Source organism: Eschrichtius robustus, chromosome 10, assembly GCF_028021215.1.
Source record: "Eschrichtius robustus isolate mEscRob2 chromosome 10, mEscRob2.pri, whole genome shotgun sequence".
In the NCBI taxonomy this organism is placed as follows: Eukaryota; Metazoa; Chordata; class Mammalia; order Artiodactyla; family Eschrichtiidae; genus Eschrichtius; species Eschrichtius robustus.
The window spans coordinates 49,298,251-49,313,795 of record NC_090833.1 but is presented as its reverse complement, the minus strand read 5'-3'; the positions used below and the strand labels follow the sequence as shown (position 1 = coordinate 49,313,795).

The following is a 15,545-nucleotide window of genomic DNA, read 5'->3' as shown; positions in this document are numbered from 1 at the left end:
TAGAAGAGATCCGGCAAAGAAACTTGGGTGGGGGTGGGGGTGGGGCGAGGTGCTGGATGTGGAACAAGTTTCCAACGGAGAGCTCATCATACTTTGTGGAAGCATAAGGGAAGTCATCTGCAGACCGTGTGTTCCCTTGGTAAATAATGATAGAGCCCATGCCGAAGTTTCTTCATTGATTGAGCCTGTGAACCTGGTTGTTGAGTATGGTGTTATAGAAGAGATTTCATGAAGGAATTGACCCCTTATGCAGATACATGGAGCTTTCCATCCAGTCACACGAGACAGTATTTGATCCTGCTGCCTGAAGTTTTGTTTTTGAATTAAGTGTCAGTGAGAACTTAAGAAAATTATGGGTGTCGTGTTACAGAAGTATCACAAAATCATGTTAGCTTTGGAGTAAGCCCTCTCCCAGACCTCAGCCGCTGTTGACGTGGTTAGAGATACTCTTCAGCAGCCTTAGTTCACGTAGATGTACTAAGATTAGGTGCAAACTGTGACTCATCCATTTTGTTAGTAGTAGCAGAAATAGTAATATTTTGAGTTGAGCTGACTACTCTGGAGAGTAGGAAAGTTCTTGTGAGGAGGTTTTGTTTTCAATCTTTGAGTCACTAATTTTTTACAAAGATGGCCACATTATACTGTCTAGAGAAATAATCTGATTAGCTGCGTGTCACTCCAGATTTTGTTACCTGGAAATAATACCCACTCAGTTGTCAGCCTCTTACCATACTCACACACACATCTTGTCAGGTTTTTCCATACTAAGCTTGCTTGATGCTACTACCCCCCGGCTTTATTTTGTATTTCCTCAACAATATTTTGCAGCATGGTTTCCCTTTTTTATATGTTGATCTGAAAGTTATTAAATGCTTTTTATTCATAATTGTCTTACCAACCCTTTTGTAAGGTTCTTTTATTTCTTACACTATGTTTTGATAAGTTTTGTTACTGACTGATCATAGTCACCAACCACACATTTTAAACAGTCAAGAATGGTGAGTAAAAGATACAGAGAAGAGTAAGTGTATGGTAGTTCATTTTCTCTTTCATTTGCTCTTTTTCCTTCTCATGTTTGCTGTCACTTACCCATATTTGCTCTTACGTGTTCTTCTGCTGTCCTACTGCATTTGAAACAAAAAGAAATCATTTCCTTCCTTCCTTCCCTCCCTCCCCTCCTCCTTTGGACACACTGCAGGTTGTACTAAGGAACCATTACTGCCACTTCAGGGTTTGTCTTTTACCCTGATCATGAAAACAAGTTCACAAAAGAAGACTGACACAAAAATTCAGTAGGGATTGTATTCGTGAAGGAACTTAGGGATAACTAACCACCACTGAGTTTGAAACTTCCTCAAATTATTGGAAGGCAAATAGGGGAAAAGGGTTCCAGACCCGTAAAACATCTCCAGAGGTATGTCATTACCTTCTGGAATATTTTTACGACAAGTTAATAAGCTGACTGTACATGAATCCAGATACAGAGGTGGACAGATGGATGTACATGTTACTTGGTTTTTTACTTTGGGCAGCGTTCCTAACCACTCCAAGCCTATTGTCTTCAGCCATAGGTATTATGATACCTAACTTGCAGGGATATTTGTGATAGTAAATTTAATAATATACATCATGATGCTTAGTGTGTGCCTAGCATGAAGCCCATATTTCCTTAAGAAGTATAGATTTACATCAGGAATTGGAAGTTGTTAAATTTATTTATCCTAATACTAAATTTAGAAATTCTGTGCTTTCATCTAATGTTCTTTCCTCTGCCTGCCTGCTTACTACTCTCCCACAAAAAACTGAACTTCAGAGGAGACTTTTTTTTTCCAATTTAAATGATATATATGTATTTGGCGGGAAAAAATCCTTTCCCAAGTAAATAGTATTATTGTCACTGCTTCACTGTTTACTATTAGATTGATTGAAATGGAATTTGTAAGCTTATATATTAAAACATCAGTGAAGACCACTGATTTCTAAACTTCAAATTCGACGTTAAAATTTTAAGTTGCTTAAAACAAAAAGATTAAATACTTTTCATATTTCTAAAATATATATGCAGTCCAACATGAACGAAAACTTATAGTTAACATTTGAATTTGAAATCAATTAAATTGGAATGAAGTTTGATTCTTGTATTTATATGAAAGGAAAATTGAGGAAGAAATGTTTTGATCTACAACCAGTTTTTAAGTAAAAGTTTATGCTACCTAGAACGTAGTTTAATTCCTTTCACACCAAAATGGCTTTCATTTTGTTTCACTCTTATTTTAATAAATTAAGTAGAATATTTGCTGTGTTTAAGTTTCTGTGCAACATATATTTAGTAAGAAATTCTGTGAACAGTCTGATTTTTTCCACTAGAGGGCCCTCTTAGAGAAGGTTTTTCTTGTTTAGTGTCAAGGTATTTCTGTACAACTTTCATAACAATTGAACTTTATCAAAAGACTTTCAGAGAAAAGATAATACTTACTCATTTCTTTCAGGGTATGTACCTACAGAGTAATCTTTTCTGAGATGTTGGTGGGGGATATTTTGTAAGTTCGCCATTTTCTCCCCTTATGTTTTACACAGATGAACTATTTCTATGGCCTTTTAACTGTTAAAGGCTAGATTCTATGAAGAAATGTAAATAAGCCCTTTTCACTAGCCTGAATTTACAGTGTTATCTTATATAATTGGACTCTTTCTGCACCCCACCCCCGCAGAAAAACTCAGTAAGAATTATGGGGTGGGGGAAGAACAGGTGCTATGTGAAGATTGTCGCAAACATGTATGTATAGAAACATTTTCTCTGATTTTTTTTTTTTCTTTTTTAATTTTTGGCTGCATTGGGTCTTCATTGCTGCACGCAGGCTTTTCTCTCGTTGCGGTGAGCGGGGGCTACTCTTCGTTGTGGTGCGCGGGCTTCTCATTGTGGTGGCTTCTCTTGTTGCGAAGCACGGGCTCTAGGTGCAAGGGCTTCAGTAGTTGTGGCTTGCAGGCTCAGTAGTTGTGGCTCGCGGGCTCTAGAGCACAGGCTCAGTAGTTGTGGTGCATGGGCTTAGTTGCTCTGCGGCATGTGGGATCTTCCCGGACCAGGGCTTGAACCCGTGTCCCCTGCATCGGCAGGCAGATTCTTAACCACTGCACCACCAGGGAAGCCCTCTGATAAAGACTTTAGTAGACATATGCCACCAAACAGAAGGAAACTATTGAATGAGCTTTTGTCCTAAGCCCAGAGCCCCAGATATTCAGCTTGGGAATATTTCTTTCCCATAATGTTCTGATACTTCATTTTAGCAAGATCCAGAGGAATAGGAAGCAGGAAGAGAAGACTTTAGGAGTGTTTAGTTCTGTCTAGCTGTCCCATGTTTTGCATTTGCCTGAGTATAATAGGCTCTAGAGAGCAGAGTAAGGGTGACTGGGAGTCTTTAATTTTCTTTTATTTCTCTTGGTGTGTAGGGGCCAAGGAATCCATTCAAGGAAACGTTATATTGATACTAACTGATCAGTATAAAGGCTTGCTTGCATTTTCAGATCAGTCCAGTATATATATACTTTTACTTTTTATAACTTGTGTCTTAGTTTACTTTCTTTGCTGTCAAACTTGTGTGCATAAAAACTACCTCAGGACTTTATTAATAATACAGACGTCCAGGCCTTGGCCCCAGAGGTCTTAATTAAATAGATCTGGCTTGTGGCTGGGACATCAATACTGTTTAACAAATCTTCCCTCTACCTCACACCTGCCCTGGTACTTTTTGTGCAGACCAAAGTTTGATGGAAAGAGCAAGCTAAGACCTGTTTTCTTTTTCAGGAACCTAATCATTTGCTATTTCCATCTTAATATCTCTGAACCACATATAAAAAAGGAGGTAATACATTTCTTTAAGATGGTAATGAGGATTATATTAATTACCGTATAGGATGGGGGTGATGACCATGGTTGGCACACAGAAGGCATCCCATGATGCCCTTTGTTTCTTTTTCTTTTTCTTTTTTTTTTTTTTTTTTTAACATCTTCATTGGAGTATAATTGCTTTACAATGGTGTGTTAGCTTCTGCCTTATAACAAAGTGAATCAGCTATACATACAGATATATCCCCATATCTCCTCCCTCTTGCGTCTCCCTCCCACCCTCCCTATCCCACTCCTCTAGGTGGTCACAAAGCACCAAGCTGATCTCCCTGTGCTATGTGGCTGCTTCCCACTAGCTATCTGTTTTACATTTGGTAGTGTATATATGTCCATGTCACTCTCTCACTTCGTCCCAGCTTACCCTTCCCCCTCCCCGTGTCCTCAAGTCCATTCTCTACGTCTGTGTCTTAATTCCTGTCCTGCCCCTAGGTTCTTCAGAACTTTTTTTTTTTTTTTTTTTTTTTTAGATTCCATATGTATTTGTTAGCATATGGTATTTGTTTTTCTCTTTCTGACTTACTTCACTCTGTATGACAGTCTCTAGGTCCATCCACCTCACTACAAATAACTCAATTTCGTTTCTTTTTATGGCTGAGTAATATTCCATTGTATATATGTGCCACATCTTCTTCATCCATTCATCTGTCGATGGACACTTAGGTTGCTTCCATGTCCTCCACGATGCCCTTCTTGTTACACATGAAACTTTTGCCACCTGGCTCTTGCCCACCTTGCCACTCTCATCTTTTACATCCTTACCTCTCCTCCAGCCACGTTGAATTTCTTGTTCCCTAAATAGGCAGGCCCTGGAGGCTTCCATGGCCTGTATGTTTTAAATCACCTATCCTGGGAATGCCTTCTGCTGCTCCCTCTTTAGTAATTTCTTATTTGTCCTTTAAGATCATTCACTTGTCATAGCTTCTGTGGCCGCTCTGACCTTCCTCCATCCCTTGCCCGCACCACACACATACTCTCCTTGCGTAATTCCTCTTTCTTTTTTAATGTGCAAAATGGGGGTGATAATAATACTGTACAGTGCTGTGAGAAATAAGGGAATGTGTGTGAAGCACCTAGCACATAAGCTTTCAGTGAATAGTAGCTGTTTCTTGTATGGTAATGACTTTGTGTATCTTTCTTCTTATTCACCTTTCTATGCTCAGTGCATAATAAAATACTGACATTTGATAGGTTCTCAGTAATTATTTGGTGAAGAAACGAATGGGTCCATGAATAAATGATAGCTACATGAAAGGCGCTTGGGAAACTATCAAACGTTATTTAAAGGTTCTGCTTACATTTGAATGCTGAGTGTTTGGATATGAAGCCTACATACTGTATATATCAAATTTTATTAGAGTATAATTATACATAGCTAAATTAAACTTTCAGAAAAAGGCAGTTAAGTTTAAATTTCAGAGCTCTTATGGAGTCAAGAAATGGCATATTATTAATGTCCCGATGTATTTTGAAGTTTAAGTTCAAATTTAACCTTTACAATAAAATCAGTCATGGTTTGAGATATGTTTTCAGATGATTTGCTTATCACAATCAAAATTCAATAATATATTTGATATAATGTGGTGGTTTAATAAAATAGCCCTGTGATTTAACAGTAACATACAAATTTTCAAAATATTTCTTTTTCTTGTATTAGCAACATTTCATCGAGTTGGATGAAAATAGACAGAGATTATTGCAGAAATGCAAGGAACTTATGAAGAGAGCCAGGCAAGTATGTAACCTGGGTGCAGAGCAGACCGTTCCTCAAGAATATCAGACAGTAAGTATAAAAAGTATATAACGCTACAAGCTAACATATTTAAGACAGTTATTTTTAAGCTTTAAGTGTGTTAGGCATTGTACTGGGCCATGAAAAACACAATGTGCCATAAAATATGAGATCCCCCCACCCCCCTGCCACCATTTTTAAACTGAGTGTGTATGTAAAGTAATTCTGCTCAACGAATTTTCTTCACTATACTCAGACTTGGACACCAGTCAGTCTTATTGCTTCGTACTAAAGTTATTAAAACATGGGTATTATTTTGCAAAATTATTAATACCATAACATTCATTCTTCCAGTAAAAGGCTTTTTTCCCCAAGCACCCTTTTAAGAGGTAGGGTCAGGAGATGGGTTATAGCTTTTCATGGAAACATAGTACCAGTAATTGCTATATAAGGAACAGTAAATAGAGGTGATATTCAGACAAACGAAGGCAAAATGAAAATGTTTTCCTGGAAATTAGGGTGTTTATTTACGGTTGAGTGGGAGCTGAATCTTTATGGCTGACATCTGTTGCTAAGGAAAGGGAAAAAAGAGCCTTTCTTTCTTTACATTATGCGTATTTTATATTCTGACATGTCATTCAGTTAGTAAAATGAGAAGATGCTGCCCTTTCTTCCAAGTTCCGCCATTAATTAGGTAGCCCTGTGACCCAAAGCTTTATCTGACAGGTAGGACTAATACCTTGCCTACATACCTACTCTCTCAGAATAATGTCAAAGTAAAATTAGAAATAAAATTTTAAATATCTGGTATTTGTGTGGCTTTTTTAATTTTTAATTTCAAATGTTACCTATTTCAGTAGATAATGAAATGTCTGCTAAAGATATAAATAGAACTGGAAATAAAACTTATTTGGATTATAATTTTCATATCCTCAAAGATTGTGCTTTATGCTATCAGACCCAGAAACTAGGGAGAATGGATCTGTTTGGCTACATAGTAGGAATTTAGTAGATATTTGTAAGACAATTGAGGGGCTATTGTTTCTAAAAATAAAACTTCTCCAGAATACATTGTGTTATAAAATAATATTAGTACAATATCTGTACTAATTTTTTCTTTCAGAAAGTAGCATGATTCTATCCTTGATACATGGTACTGTTTTTGAAAGAAACAAGATTAGAACATAGTTCATGTGTTCATTAAAAATGTATTGATTACCTTCTATATATCATGTACAGAACAAAACACACATACTTCCTTCTCTCTTGAAATTTATATTCTAGTCTGGAGGGTGGGAAAGACAAATCAAAAAGCACACAGCTTATGTCGGGGATAGCAAGAGGTACTAAGAAGAAGAATAAAACAAGGTAAGAGGCTAGAGTGTCAGGGAAGGCTCCTTTGAGAAGATACTATTTTAGATGAGTCCTGAATGAAGAGAAGAAATCAGTCAAGTGAAGGTTTGAGGGAAAAGCATTCCAGGCAGAGGAGGAAACAGCTCATACAAAGCTCCTGAGGCAGAAGTATACATTGCCTGTTTCAGAATAGAAAGAATCTCAGTGGGGCTACAGTTTATAATCCAAGCAGAAAGGAGGGCAGAAGCCAGATCCTGTAGGGCCTTATAGACCATAGAAGGAATTTGGGCTCTATTTTGAGATGGAATCCACTGGAGAATTTTAAACAGAAGAGTTATAGAGGGAGGACAACTTCAGTTCGTAAAAGAGCACCGCAACTGCTATATGGAGAATAAAGTAGGGACACCAGAGTGGAAGCGAGAAGACCATTTAGAAGATTATTGCTTTGGACCAGGCAAGAGATTTTCGTGGCATGGATTAGGGTGGAAGCATTAGAGACAGAGCAGTTTACAGGCTTGAGGTATCTTTTAATGACAGAACCAGCAGGACTTGCTAATGGATTTGAGTTGAAGGGTAAGAGAGAGAACCCCTAAATTTGGTCATTTACTGAGATGGAAAAGATTGAAGGACAAATCAGTTTGCTCAAATTGGTGGGGAAGGTGAGGAAGTTGAAGATTTGTGTTTCACCATCTTAAATTTGTCTATTAAAGAGTCAAATGAGGATACCAAGTGTTTGGCACATTGAGTTCAAATCTCAATGGACAGGTCAGATTCAGCAAAATATACTTAACTAATATCTGAAGGCCTATAGAAGTTGAACTGCTTTCCAAAAGGTTAAGGGAAAAAAGACAGGTTAAGATATTAGATTAATGCAGTGTGTTTGTTAGGATCTTTTTCAAGGTTTCAATATTCATTTTGTACATTGTAGTGCATAAACTTTTGCAGGTTGTGGTGAAAAAACAATGTACTGCTTTGCCTTGCCCCACAGTAAAGTATCTCTTCTAATTTGTCTCTGTGGCATGGTCTCAGAAGATAGTACTGTGGTGAAATTCTACTGTCAAAGTAATTGGATTCTTAGGATGCTTTTGTAGTTCTTCACAAGTACAGTATAAAGTTCTAACTTCTTGCTCTCTTTCAATGCCCCACATATTCTGGACCCATTCTACCAATTCAGCAAGTACCCACCATTCCAAATGGACACAACTCCTCACCCCCCATGGTATGCAGTGCTCATTCTTTTTTCCAACCTCCTGTCTCCCCTCTGCCTTACTTTTCCCTAGCCATTTGCTTTAAGGCCCAGAGATGGAATCTGGGCCTGAATTCTCTTACTCTCTTGTAGCTCCTGTAGCATGAACTGATAACTTCCTTTCTCTGAATTCCATAACCTGTATGATATGTACTGCTTATTTTAATACTCAACATCAATACATTGCCTTAAGGTGTTAGCCCGTGTTATTAAGTATATACATTTTGTTTTCTTTTAAAGCATAAGCTTTTTGAAAGCAAAAAGCCGTGTTTATAATTCCTTTGATTCCTTATTGTGTGCTAGCATGCTGTTCAACACATAGTAGATACTTAGCAGAATATTTTTCTTTTAACTATTTGAATTGAACTATTTTCACTGTACTATATATAATAATGGACAATTTTTTTTCTTCTTTAGGCTTTCCAGGATCTTCCAAACACCTTGGATGAAATTGATGCTTTATTAACTGAAGAAAGATCAAGAGCTTCTTGCTTCACAGGACTGAATCCTACAGTATGCCTCTTTCCCTAATGCCCACTGCAGCCACCACCGTCACCACACCCTCCCCCCCAGACACAAACGCATGCGCGCACACACGCACACACGCACACACACAGTTCCCTCCAGTACTTGCCTCCCACTCTGTACTGGAGCTCTTGGTAATAATAAGCTAGACAGCAGGAACAATGTGCTTTTAAATGCCAGATTCTGAATCTATTAGAATTTTAAATAGATTTCTTCCTAAGGAACACAGTGTTCTGTGCCTTTTCTTTATAAAAAGAATACTTGGGCTAACCTGAAATACTGCAATGTCTATTTTTTCAAGGATAAAAAAATGGCATTTTCAGTATGTTACAAGAACATAAATTAACTGCATACAAACAATGCAACAAAAGTGGCATTTTCAGTTAGTGTTTTAATTGATGCAAAATTTTCTATAATTTTATCCTTTGGTAGATTAATCTTAAAGATTTTTTCTTCTGCCAGGTTGTTGAGGAGTACACAAAAAGAGAAGAAGAAATAGAGCAATTAACTGAGGAACTAAAGATAAAGAAAGTTGAACTGGATAAATATAGGGAAAACATTTCACAGGTAATCAACCGTTTTCTTTTTCTCATGTGCTTACCATTAATCATATGGGAATGTAGAATAATGCAAAATGAAATGATACATTGCTTTTTTCTTAGAAGCATATGTTCTCATGACCAGATTGATATTGATATTAAATTTGTTTTATATAAAGTTTTGTATCAATGCAGTAACACTTCTTTTAAATCGTGTTTTTATATTGCCTTTACTTGCAGGTAAAAGAAAGGTGGCTGAATCCTTTAAAAGAGCTGGTAGAAAAAATTAATGAAAAATTTAGCAATTTTTTTAGTTCCATGCAGTGTGCTGGTGAAATTGATCTCCATACAGAAAATGAGGTAAAATTGCATTTGAAATGTTTCCTGGCAAGTAATTTTAATTATATGCTAAAAGTACATGTAAATTGCTTATTTACTCTAAAGTTATATCTGTGAAAATTTTGCTTACAAAAAAATTGTCCAAAGGAAGGAAAAGACCATATATGGGATTCCATCAGGCTCACTTTTTTTTTTTTTTGGTGACATTTGAGATTAGTGACTAATACCTTACAAAGTCTTTTCATAGCCAGTCTAAGTAATGGTTATTCAGGTGTGGTAAGCAAATGCATTGCTTTTTGAATCTACTACTCAAGTTTGAAGAGTCATAAACAAATTGGCAAACATAACTGAAATATAGTATAGTATCAGTGGTTTCCTTTTGATCAAAAATTTGAGTTCACAAGAATAAAAATATTTAGAAATTTGGTACTAATTTCTTGAGCTATACGTTCATGCATTGCAGTTGTGGGTAAAATAAGATTTCCATTAAGAAATGTGTAAAGAGGGACTTCCCTGGCAGTCCAGTGGTTAAGACTTCGCCTTCCAGTGCAGGGGGTGTGGGTTCAATCCCTGGTCGGGGAGCTAAGATCCCACATGCCTCTCGGCCAAAAAGCCAAAACATAGAATAGAAGCAATATTGTAACAGACTCAATAAAGACTTCAAAAATGGTCCACATCAAAAAATATATATATATTAAAAAAAAAATGTGTAAAGAGATGAACTGGGATGTGCTTCAAAATAATTGGGAAAGAGGAGTGGGTGGAGTTACAGATGAAACAAGATTGGTCATGTATTGATCATAGTTGAGACTAGTTGGTGGTAGATACATTAAGCTTATTTTAGGGTTCTAATTTTGTAAATGTTGAAATTTTTCCCTTATAAAGCAAGGTAGCACCTTTATTTTCCCTTACGAACTTTGCCCGTGACTCCTTTATCTGCTTAGTGTGAGACATAAGGATAGCAAACATCATTTCACTTCAAGTTTTAGTAAGATATTAGACCTGCCATGAAAATTGTTATCTACATAGTGTGGGCTTGTTAGAAGGAAGGGATGTGTTATAACAAATATAGTTTATAATATACTTTCTATGTACCAGACACTGTGCCAGGCACTTCTAGGTTTATCTTGTTTAATCCTCAGAACCATTCTATAAAGCAGAATGGTTTAAAACCGTATTTTATAAATAAACTGAAACAAAATATTAGAACCACTTACTCTCTGCAAGCTCTAGAGGCCTCCAAGGATCTATTTAGATAAAACTAATATCATGAGGTTTTAAGTTCTTTACTCTTATAATTGATTTATTCAGTCTATTTTCAAAAAATTGTATGAAATTGCCAGAGAAAACTCTCACCTTTCATCAGCTTTTTTAATGTTTTATAGGAAGACTATGATAAATATGGAATTCGAATTAGAGTCAAATTTCGCAGTAGCACTCAACTACATGAATTAACTCCTCATCATCAAAGTGGAGGTGAAAGAAGTGTTTCTACCATGTTATACTTGATGGCACTTCAGGAGCTTAATAGATGTCCATTCAGAGTAGTTGATGAAATCAATCAGGTATAGCTTATTCTTTTATTGGGTTTCACTGTATCTTGTAATAGATTTAAATCTAATCATTATTATTGTCATTGTTTAGGGAATGGACCCAATCAATGAACGGAGAGTGTTTGAAATGGTTGTAAATACTGCTTGTAAAGAAAACACATCTCAGTACTTCTTTATTACACCAAAGGTAGGTAATAAGTAACCTAAAAATACTCATAACTCAGAAGTCCCTCATGGCTAAAACATGTAGCAGATTTTGGCCCAATATGTAAATATGAGCAGCAACACTCCCAAAATAGAACTAAAAAGATTATAGTAATATTTATATTATTAAAGGGGACAAGTTCCAGTGACGTACTTAATCAGAAACCTTGTTATCAGAGGAAGAAACGTAGGAGGCATAGCATTATGTTCTAGAACTGAGATTTCCTCCATGCTTTTGGCACTTACTCTTCCTCTAAAGAAGTTCCTCTTTTAGCACTAAAAAACGACAGGAGAATATAAACCCTAGAACGCTGGTCCTTCTCATTTTCCCAGAAAGGTCTGTTTTGGTGGTGTGCTCTGCCCTTTTTTAATTCACCACTGCCACTGACTTGGCCCAGAGGCAGTCCTAAGTACCCCATGATCTTCTGTTCACATATTAACTTTGGGAAAAAAAAAAAAAAAAAGAATTATCTTCACAGAGAATTTTCCATAAGCTAGGACCATTACAATGGGAAATTTTCTTTTGTGGGTCAGTTATAAAACTGATGTACAGTAATCAAAGATGTATTTATTAGTGTAATCAGATTTTTTTTTTTAACTAAAGTGTTCAATGAAAAATTTCGTTGGAAATCCTATCTTAAATTCAGTTTTTTATTGAATAGTATAATCTGTCTTCCTTTTCCAGCAGATACCCTGTGGAGTAGCTAGATCTGTTAATTCCCTATTGTTTACCAAACATGTTGGCCTGTAAACCAAGCCTCCCTGTCATATACACTTTTCAGGCTACCAGTCTATCACAGTGCCTCACCATAGAAGTTGCTTGAGAAGTGTTTTGTGGATAAAAGAGTGAAAGTATCCTAGGAAAATTCTGGAGGACGCACTTTTCCAGGGTCAACCTAAGAAGTTGTATGATCCCATTTGGCCTATGAATATAGAGGGCTCCCAAGGCATATTGATGATTCCTTAGGCCATGGTTCAGATGTGCTAATTCAAATGAGGATCACAGTCGGGCAGGGTGTGTATTGAATTGAGAACTTAAGAGTTTCATTCATATTACAAATAAAATACTTGACTGTACACATGTAAGGTTGGAAAGTTGTGCTTCTTTATGGAAAGCATTATATGACAGTTTGTTTTAACACTTACAGCTCCTGCAAAATCTTCCTTATAATGAAAAGATGACGGTATTATTTGTCTACAATGGTCCTCATATGCTAGAACCAAACAGATGGAATTTAAAGGCGTTCCAAAGGCGGCGGCGCCGTATTACATTCACTCAGCCTTCTCAATAAAAGTAGAGGGGCAAGAACTTTGGGACTTTTCTGTTAAATGCTGTATATAAGTGTGGCTCAACTGAATAAAAGTTAGGAGATTCATTAAGACTAAAAAGATCAGTTATTTTTGGAAACCCTATATTAGATACAAATGGGTCGATGAAAAGAGACCATAATAACTTCTTTCTGTGGAACATCATCTGGTAGTAAAAATTAAGTCTTCTTGAGTCCTTAGCACTCTGACCGTAAGTCATTGGGTCCCCATTTTTAAAAGTATTTGCTACTCAAATCAAAGGTACAGTGGAAGGGCTTATCAATTACAAGAAGTTTAGTTGACATGGTAACCCTGAGCTTTACTTGCAAAGTGATTTTAACTACTTTTAGAGTCTAAAGATGACTCTACAGCTTAAGTCATAGTTTCTCCCAGTGTTATATTTAATTTTTAAAACTTGATATGGAAATGTCTAGTCTAATGTATAGTAATAATTTATGGCAAATCTATTCATTTCTTCCTATTAAAAAGATTACCTTATCTCCACTAGGAAATGGAATTTTATGAGCCTTTAAAAAAAGTTTTATGAAACTTGATACTATAATTATATTGGTATCTCAAAGGAGGGAAAAGTACTGGGGTTCAAAAATGGTAGCAGGACTTCTTTGAAATGCCACAAGGTGGCCACTAGATGATGCAAAAAATGCAACCAAAAGATTGACAGAGAATAAAATCAAGTGCCAAGGGTTTTTAAAGAATAACCCTGTAAAATGTGGGTGAGGTTTTTTGGGTTTTGGTGGTTTTTTCCTTTTTTTAATTTAAAGTCAATTGTATTTTACATCTTAAATTTCTAAAGCATTTTCATAATTATTTTTAGTAAGATTTTTCTTAAGATTTCATATACTGGTTTCTACAATTTATATTTGAAATTTCTCAGTGTTATGTAAAGAGTGAGGAAAAGCATTGATTTGTTTAAAACCATAATGTTTTTAGAATCTAAGCTTATATAGGTCCTAAAACTTACAGTGTTGATCCTACCCCGTTATCTTAGAAAATCTAGTTTAAACTGTTCTCTCAACGTGAAAGAATTAGATGAGAACATCATTTGTTTATCTCTGAGTTATACTAATTAACAGTGCCAAAACAAATTCTATTCTTTTAAATATTGTAAAATAACGGACTAGATCAAGGACATATCTTTGAACAATGGACTGGATCTGTGCCGGTAGTAACAGAATTATTTTTTTGACTTGGCAGCTTGACTAAATTGAAGAATTGCAGTCAATTTGGGTTTTGTATGTTCTTAAATAGCCACTGAAATTTATATTCTTGTTAGGTCAAAAAATAAACCTCTTACTTGGACATTTTCTCTTTAAAAAGCTATTTTTTTCTTCATAAAAATTTTAAAAGAGCCTTCCCCTCTTAAACTAAGTCTAATGCATATACTATGAAAATATTTTAAAATAACATTTTTACTAGTGCAAACAACTCATGTAAACCTTGAAAACCTTGGTAACATATTAGTAAATGGATGTTGTTACCAAATGTTTTTGTTGTTTAATACTTCGTTTTCCACCAAAGTATCTTTACTAATATGTGCTTGGTGTAGTTTGTTTACTGTCTGAGTTAGTGCCAGTCATCTTATTTCTGCAAAATGATTATCAATGTGAAAAAGAAGTTTGAAGATTAGGCGTGTTTGAAAATAAAATGGTCAACTACATTTCAGTTTACATATGCCAGTAATTATTCCATACCTTGTTTATAAGCATTTCTCTCTCTCTAGTGGAGAAATATTTGGTTTTACATTGAATGTTGAGCTGTGAAGAATAGTAAGTCTAGCACATTAGTCTCAGCCACTTGAAACTTCACATATTTTCTGTAAAAGTTGATTTTAATTACATACAAACTGTAAAAACGTCAAATAACAGTCTGATTTGATGAATAAAATATTTAAAACCCTAAGGTGACAAGCAAGTATTTTTAATGACAAAATCTTCATTGATTTGCCTGAGAGAAATTAAAAGGTTTTTAGCAGTAAGTAAAAGGAAAGATTTCTTGCTGCTTTCTAGTTAATTGTCTTTTGGACATGTGCTTATTTTCTTCGGAGTATGAATCTTTAATGTGTAAAAAAATGTAATTTGAGGGAATTCCCTGGTGGTCCAGTGATTAGGACTCCATGCTTTCACTGCCGAGGGCCTGGGTTCAATCCCTGGTCAGGGAAGTAAGATCCTGCAAGCTGTGCAGTGCAGCGGGAAAAAAAAAAAAAGTGTAATTTTGTCCTGCTATTGTGTGTGTGTGTTTGTGTGTGTGTGTGTAATTGGAAAAAAACTCTTTGTGGGAAATGCTCCTTTGTTGGTAATAAATGCATATTTTCATATTCTTTTGGTGTATGTCATTTTAAATGAGAAATGTTTTTATATACTTTGAACCTTCGTAAGAGTCATTTTGGTTTTCAGATTTGCTGAAAAGTCTATTGAATGCCTACCATTTACAGAACAGTGTTTGGCAGTCCATGTTCAGAAGGATAGAAAATGTAGTCCCTTGTCTGCCTGCAAGGAAATTAGTCTAAATGAATCAAGAAATAAATAAAAGAAAAAAAGGTTTAAACCATCTAAAGAAACCAGTTACAAGGCAAGTATAAATATTTTTAGGTTGAAACCTTAGATGGCCTGCAAGAGAGCCTTGAATATGTCATCTTATGTGTCTATGTACCTAGTTAAACTTCAGCCACTCTGTTACTCAAGAGGGGGAGGGTGAATACTGGGGACAAGCAGGAGTCTCTGCCACAGACCCAAAGAGATAACTGATTACCCTATGGCCTATTGACAGTGTTTTCAGAGAAACGACTTGGTAGGTTTTCCATCACACTCATAAAAATCCAGTTGTC

The 15,545-nt window shown here is 35.9% G+C and overlaps 1 protein-coding gene across 3 annotated transcripts in view; it reads left to right on the top strand.

The window, feature by feature from the left end:
* The window catches only part of SMC5 (structural maintenance of chromosomes 5), a 96,026-nt gene extending 80,989 nt beyond the window's left edge, over window positions 1–15,037 (top strand). For 2 of the 3 annotated variants that reach the window (XM_068552320.1, XM_068552318.1), the window contains 8 exons: window positions 5,559–5,684; window positions 8,161–8,205; window positions 8,650–8,745; window positions 9,220–9,324; window positions 9,537–9,656; window positions 11,021–11,200; window positions 11,280–11,375; window positions 12,541–15,037. In XM_068552320.1, the coding sequence (XP_068408421.1) occupies window positions 5,559–5,684; window positions 8,161–8,205; window positions 8,650–8,745; window positions 9,220–9,324; window positions 9,537–9,656; window positions 11,021–11,200; window positions 11,280–11,375; window positions 12,541–12,684 (912 nt within the window). In that variant the 3' untranslated portion in view covers window positions 12,685–15,037. The remainder of the gene's footprint in view (window positions 1–5,558; window positions 5,685–8,160; window positions 8,206–8,649; window positions 8,746–9,219; window positions 9,325–9,536; window positions 9,657–11,020; window positions 11,201–11,279; window positions 11,376–12,540) is intronic. The other variant, XM_068552319.1, reaches the window with a different exon arrangement.
* Window positions 15,038–15,545: the final 508 nt, after the last annotated feature.